Here is a 7,492-nt window from a genome sequence, read left to right as displayed (position 1 = left end):
TCCAATAACACATAGCTACCAAGTGGTATTTTCAAATACACAGTAGGCAGCCCTACCGACGCAGTCAGCTAGTTTTATAGGAGAAACCCTGCAAATTTAAACTTAATTTGAATTTTAACTTTATTACATTTGAGACGAAGTCACCTTCTGTATCAGGTACTTTGAAGCTGATATTTTTTCTTCTGACTTTTTGAATGCCTCTGTTTGGCTGAGATTTGAAGCTAAAGATGCAGAATATGGACCTTTTCAGAATATGTTGTAAAAGTCATATTTGAAGAGAATCGTGGCCTGCTCTGTGGCCCACCTCAGCCTCTCGCCATAGAGACAGAAACAAATTAATCCAAGAAGCCTACGAGCCAAGGAGTGCCAAAATCAGTGTTCCCCACTCTTTTTACATCTGCAGCTTAAAAATAACAGTGGTGTGGGTTTTAATCCAGCTACATGAAGTAAAATGTAATTGGATTCTATGCTAATTTAATGTTATTTAAAAGAATTTTGGCTGTGAACTCTGTGGGACATGATGCTGCTAAATAACCACTACACTAAAACAGATCTGAGAGTCTCTAGTCTTTAGTAATCTACATGTGACACTGAACAAGCAGCATTGGACATCATATGTTAAAGAATATTTACTTATAGAAAGCTTCAGGATGGGGAGCGCAGACATGGCTGAATTATGAATAAATCTTGCGTAACTGTTTACTGCTGTGATTTTTAAATTACTTATCATGTGAAGTAGCGTACTGATTCAAATTCATTTCTTATTTCAAGGAAACTATTGCGAAATTGTGTTTTTTCGACATTAGCGGAACATAGACAAGGATTTACGTACATTTGCACTTGAGACACAGTTAATGATCAATAAGAAACTAACCAGAATATAAAATGTCAAAACCAAAACATGGCCACTACATCTTAGACTCCATAGTTTTCGGAATGGAAATCCAAAGATTTGGAGATGAAGAAGTTATAAATGAGTCCATAATGTCAATTGAAAAAACCCCCCAAATCATTCAGGTTTCTGTTTTCTTTGAATGCAGCTGCTGCTTACTTCATCATCTGAACCGTTGTCCATTCCAGACAAGCGGCTCCATCCGTGATACCCGATCTGCTGTCCAAACAATTTAAAAGGAGATAAACTCCTAAATTTTCGACGGATCATTAAACCCCCTACTCCTTGGCCTTCATTTGTGGTTCACACTTCACTTGGTCCGGCTCAGTCGATGGAGGCCGCCGTGTTTGATGTGCTGACTCACCGCTCGTTGAGCTGATGGAGTCAATAAAACATTAAAGTCAGTTTGCATTAAAAAAAACAACAACAACAAAAACAGGCTATAAAGACAGTGTGTTCCTCTGCGTACGTGTCGGTTGTCCCATGTTCATTCGTGTGGGTGGGGGTCTTCGTTCTCTTCAGGACTCAGTGGAAAATATTTCCTCTGATTATTCATCAGCACTCAGCCTCCGTTTGCACAGAGTCCTGGCTGGACGTTTGGGTTTTATAGAGTTAATGATTTTCAGGAGTAGTAAGAATGTTTTGTGATTTGTGGGCATCCATCTGTACCGCTTCCTCTCTGTTCACATAAATATGAACCAGATCGAGACTTTTAGACAGTGTAAACCCTTTTGGCTTGTTTAGTTGTTTTTATTCTTCTTTTTTTGTATTTTAAGTAAAATACATCCATCCCAATTGATCCCAGATATCAAACAAGTTCAGCCTGTTATTCAAATTGATTAAATTTTTACAACTGAAATGAGCAGGTCTTTAGTTGATTTTATTCGTTTCCTCATTTTGTACCCCAGCACTCTATTTCCTCCCTTTCTACTTTCATTTGTACCTGTAAATAAATAATTTCACACCCATTTACATAACCCATCATCTGATGGTTAATTTTTCTTTGCCCTATTTTTTTGAGTTATGTAGATAAATGGTCATAACAATGTGGAAATCTTCAAATTGGATTTGTATTTTATGTAAGTGTAAACTTCATTTGCACTGATTTTTGGATTTATTTCCTGATTGGGCCAGTTGATTTTTATGAATCATGATGGATTATGACCCCTGACCAAAATCCTAATAACGCCTCCTGCTGGTAGATGGTAGCATGGCAGATATGAAAAATAGTGGCTTCGCTTAGTATAAACTTGAAGTATGAAATGAGGAAAGACGACAAAGGTAAAAAACGGTTTAGAAGTAACAATCTTATGTTCTTATTCTCTGCTTGCTCTGCTCCGTCTCTCTGGTTGTTTGAATTTCTTCCTTCTGGTTTTTAGTCTCTTCAGATTCACTCTGTGGTCACTTTGTTACATTTCTAATTATTGGTTCCTGTTGTCAGTTTGCATATCAGTCTCTGTCTCCTCTGGATTTTATTCTTTTGTAGCTTTTGTCTCTTTGCTCAGTTTTAAGGTGTCTGACGGTGGTTTATGTCACCTTTTGATTTCAAGTTACTTCCTTCCATTTCTGGTCAGGTTTACGTTGTTTCTGATTTTTCTCCACTATCCACCAATAAGCCTTTTTCTGACCAGTTCTGGTTTCTCTTTTTCTTTGAGATTTTACCTATTGATTTTAGTTTTAATCAGAATTAGTAGGTCGTGACTAAAGTAGATGTACACCGATTGCTGTTTTCTGGTAAATTATCTCTCACAGATTTTTCTTTTTTTTGTTTAAGAAAACATCTAAAACTAAAAGCCCACAAATCTGATTCTCAATATGCTACTAATGTAGTGCAATTAATGCCTGTTTGTAGCCACTTAAAGCAATATTTTCATTAAATGACAAGCTGATGAAGCTTAACAAACCCTCCATGGTCTCCCACTCTACCACACAGTCATGCTTAATCATGCACAGATGAAGACACACCTTACACACACTTCCCATTAGACTCTAGTGTCCAACTCCCTCCCCTCTCAGATTTACAGCCTGCTATCATCTGCTGAAGATTAAGTTTGTGCTTCTGCATGACCTCCCTCCTCCTCAGTCTGTGATTGGCTGACCTGGTTCACATGGCAGCAGGTGGATGAACTCGGCTCAGATAGACGGGCGAGGAAGGAAGGCAGAGCTGAGAAGTTAGTGTCTTTAGATTAGCAATGGGAGTCATTAAACCGTCTCCATGGACACAGAAGAAAAACGTCTAACATGCCTGAGTTTCAGGTTAGGCTATTAACAATTATTATCCATTTATTTTTTTAAAGCAAATGTTTTTACCCAGAACATCATTTTTATAGGCTAAGCCTTACTAAAAACAAAATGATCTTTCTTAGACTCTTAAAGGGGCAGTGTTATGTGTTTTCCAGGCACATAGTATCTATGTTAAGTATCTATGTTACCATCAGTTGTTACAAAAGTGCTCTAAATTTCAAATATGACTTAAAAGAAAGTTTACTTAGCTATTTAATGCCTTGAAATTGGGTCTCTGTCTCTTTAAGAAACTCCTGCTCTTTCTGAAGCTTTGCCTTCAAGAAGTCATCACAACATGGCTCCTGTATTAACACTTTAACAATGTTTTTACCAGCATTTCACTGAGATGTAGCTCCTATAATGAGCTCAGCAGATGCTCAGTTCTACCAGGCATTTGTTAATTGCTCATGGCTAGTCTGAAGGAGCCGAGTGGGGGAGTCATGGGAAGGGCTGCTCTGTGAGGTAGAAACGGGGCAAAGTTCAGCCAGGTGTTTTGCACAGCTGAATGATTGCCATGGAAGATTAAAGGATTTCTCAAACAAGCATGAATGAATAAAGGCAACACTCTATTTATGTTTTTGATGAGGAAATAACATTATAACATGATTTAAACTCAAAAAAGTAAAGTTTTTGCCAGTATTTATTTTGTCAGATTTCAGCTATTTTTGTTCCCCGTCTCCTCCAAAAACACACTTAAATGTTTCAAATCCAACCAGTTTTAATAGTAGATAAACATAATCTGAGTAAATACAAAATTTAAGTGTAGTTAGCAAACATTTTCATTAACTGGGTTTACCTTTCTTTTCTTTATAAATGACATCATAAAAAAATGTATTGGATTTATTCAGGTTATTTTTCTCTGGCTCTACAAAGGGGAAAAAAGAAATTTTGTAAAGAGGGAGAGATCAATTTCACAGTTATGTGTATTCCTCTAAAGTCACCATAAATCTGAGAAAATGCTGTTCGTTGTTAGCCAGTTCCTGGTGAATTTTACACACATCATGAATCCCGACGGTTTGTAAAGGCTCAGACCGTCAGGATTCCAGTATGGCAGGGCAGGGAGTGTCCGCTGTGGTTGTGTAAACAAAACATGTAATTGGATCACTGGAAACAAAAAAGAAAAGCCGTCCTCTTAAGGATGTGATTAGTTTACACTCACCGACTGCAATAAGAGTCTAACAGCCTCTTTCTTGTCTCAGTGTCCTTTTATGTAGTCATTTACATTCAGAGATCTAAAGCACTATAAGATTGTCTGTCTGGTTTCCACATCGCAGCCACCATATTTCTAAAAATTGGAAATCGGAAAAGAGAAATGTAAACACAGACTGTTTTAGAATGAAAGAAACGACATTTTCTGTATTAGCTTTATGCTCAGTTCGTTTTCTGTTAATTACTTGGAAAATAACATAAAGAAAAGCTTAACATTAAATCAACACAGATAGCACAGGCATGTGGGTACATTTAATAAATCAAATAGCTTTCCACAGCTAATTTATTTCAGTGATTCAGTTCAGCATAGTGAAACTCATATAATGTTTGGATTCATTACACACAGTGTCAAGAGGAAAATGAGCCAACAATGCAGATGAGCTGAAGGGTGTTATTAATTCAGCTTAATTGAGTTCAGTTTATTTATGTTGTGGAAATTCACAGCACACGTTGCCTCCAGGCCATTCATTTGAATCATGGGTCAGCAGAATCTAAGTTTGGAAGCTGTTCTGAAAGAAACTGTCTGTTGTTCTTATCCTCCACCATTAAAGCTAATGTGTGTAACTTTCACAGAAATGTTTTTTTGTTTACAGATTTGTTAAAACTGTCAGCATGTCGTGACAGTATAATATGAGAGATAATCTGTGGAAAGATCGATCCCCTTCACCTCCTTCCTAAGCTATTATTGCCACCTGAAGAAATGCAACCAATCAGAGTCAGGGGGCGGGTCTTAGCGTTGTTAATCATGCTTATGTACTTTTTTATTATTATTATTAAGAGATCCCCATTACTCTAGACCACTGACTATTACCTTCCTGGGGCTCACACCACAAAAGTTACAATAAAGTTATAAAAAAATACTTTAAGGCAAAATCAAAATGGAAACAAATTTCTAATTTACGGCCTCAGCAACTTTAACATTTTACAAACATTACAAAAGGACATCACAAAATAAACAAATAATCAAAATCAAAATACAAAATTTCAACAATAAAATGTTAACGCTGCTAAACGTACTAATGGCAGGGAAATCAGTGGCCATGCTAACGAGCCTCAGGATTCTTGCGGTGAACCTGCTGTAATGTAGCAGAGAGAAAGAGGGATGTTATGAGGAGCACATACATGACTGTGATTGACAGCACTAAGACCCGCCTCCTGGCTCCAATTTGGTTCAAAAGAAACTCTAAACAGGTGGGGGTTTTAGCCTTGATTTACAAGAACTCATTGTTTCGGCTGCTTTATGGTGTTCTGGAAGTTTGTTCCAGATTAGTGGTGCATAGAAGCTGAATGCTGGATCTCTATATTTGGTTCTGGAGAAACTGAGTAGATTATTATTACAGATTTATTGTCCAGCTCTAATCAAAGCTTTAGGCAGTTAAGAAATTGCTAAATAAAAGTCAGATCAGATAGATAAATACATCCACACTGCAGTGGTAGAGAACCTGCAGAGGTCACACCAAAGATTAGTCCTTCAGTGCCATCGCTGCTGCATCTTTGGTGCCACAGAGTTGGGATTTAGGTTGCAGGAGGATTTCAGCGCTGCTGCTGGGTCAGTGGATTACCTTGTAATAGATCTGCTGGAGCACACACACAGGATGTGTTGGCTTGTATATGGAGGGCTTTAATCCCTCAGACAAGCATGCTAACTCCTCCTATGGCTTGTAAGTAAGCCGGAGGCTGAAGGGACGTTATAGAGTTGTCGTTTTTTTCCTCCCCACACTGAATGCCGTTTGTTTTTCTGTCTCAGGCGGGGGGAAATGACAGACGGCTGCCTCCTCGCTGACTAACGATGCTGCTGGGTTAGCAAAGCCTGACCGAGAGGAGCCTCACCTTCAGACCCCGCGAACGCAGGCAGGCAGAGTCGGTTCTGTTCCAGCACAGCCATGCTGATCAAGGAGTACCGGATCCCCATGCCGATGAGTGTGGAGGAGTACCGCATCGCTCAGCTCTACATGATCCAGGTGAGCACTTCCTGCTGATTTTCAGGAGGAATCTTTTAACGGTGTTAACTTTTTCTGATTTTGCTGTGAATGCTCTGTAATCTGTCTGTGTGCTGCCACTGATCTTGGCCAGGATTTCTAATCACAATGGGATTTTCCTGGTAAACTAAAGGTTAAATGAAAATAAATAATTTTTGTCAGGAACCTTTAAACTATGGAGTATTTTTGGTTTAAACCTCTTTGTTTCATTTACGAATGCAATTTGAAGCTAAACAAAGCTTCCTGTTATTAATATACTTGTCAGATACACTTACATGGTGGGATGACCATTTTTGGATTTCCAAAACAGAGACACATGGCCCAGTTATGAAACACTTTAATGACACTCTGTTTACTTAAAGCTATTTGTTAAAATCATCATGATGTTGTGACAGTATAATATATGACAGACAGTCTGGGAAAATAGCTTCTCTCCATTCTTCCTGGTGTGACTCAGTCAGAAACAACCAATTAGAGCCAGGAGGAGGGTCTTAGCGCTGTCAACCACTCTCGTGCTCACCCTTTCTCACTTGCTTGTTGCTAAGCTACAACTACACCACATAGTGGGCCAACACTGCTAAGGCTAGTTAGCATAAGTATTAATGATGGCGGAAAAACGATTTTCCTGTAATGGAAAGATGCTCTTCCACCATTAACACATTGAACTGTGTACACGAGTTTGATTGACAACGTCAAGTCCCTCCTCTTGAATCTGATTGGTTGGCTTTGATTGGGAGCGGTGCATTTCTGCAGACCGTTTTAATAAATATGGGGGAATAAAACAACATATTTTTGTAAAGATACAAACTGCAGCTTTAGAGACTTATTTTTTTTAACATATCATTTTTCTAAAATAAAGACCTTACTCATCTTTTGCCAAAAAGGATTTTTTTGTTTTTGTTTGCCTAAATCATCTTTTGTCAATTTTTTTTGTTTGTTTTTGGTTAAAATCAGTTTTGGCAAAAAATAAAAATTATTTTAGAAAACCGATGAGATGTAAAGAATGCCTTCATTGTGGGGTTAGAAAGAAAAGTTAAATAGCAAACTTCAGGATTTACAATGAAAACAGAACAAAATTTACAAAATTTTTATCAAAGCAGTTTTTGTTTGCTCAACANACAAACATACA

At 37.9% G+C, this 7,492-nt stretch overlaps 1 protein-coding gene across 1 annotated transcript in view; it reads left to right on the top strand.

Annotated features, from left to right (window-relative positions):
• Positions 1-2,996: 2,996 nt before the first annotated feature.
• The window catches only part of LOC106942444 (membrane-associated phosphatidylinositol transfer protein 2-like), a 23,593-nt gene continuing 19,097 nt past the window's right edge, over positions 2,997-7,492 (top strand). Inside the window, exons 1-2 of the mRNA XM_015025714.1 lie at positions 2,997-3,010; positions 6,132-6,345. Coding sequence (XP_014881200.1) covers positions 6,268-6,345 — 78 coding nt within the window. The 5' untranslated portion in view covers positions 2,997-3,010; positions 6,132-6,267. The remainder of the gene's footprint in view (positions 3,011-6,131; positions 6,346-7,492) is intronic.

Source organism: Poecilia latipinna, unplaced genomic scaffold (genome assembly GCF_001443285.1).
Source record: "Poecilia latipinna isolate Pla-1442-1.1 unplaced genomic scaffold, P_latipinna-1.0 Scaffold4278, whole genome shotgun sequence".
NCBI lineage: Eukaryota > Metazoa > Chordata > Actinopteri > Cyprinodontiformes > Poeciliidae > Poecilia > Poecilia latipinna.
This window is presented reverse-complemented; position numbering and strand designations above follow the sequence as displayed.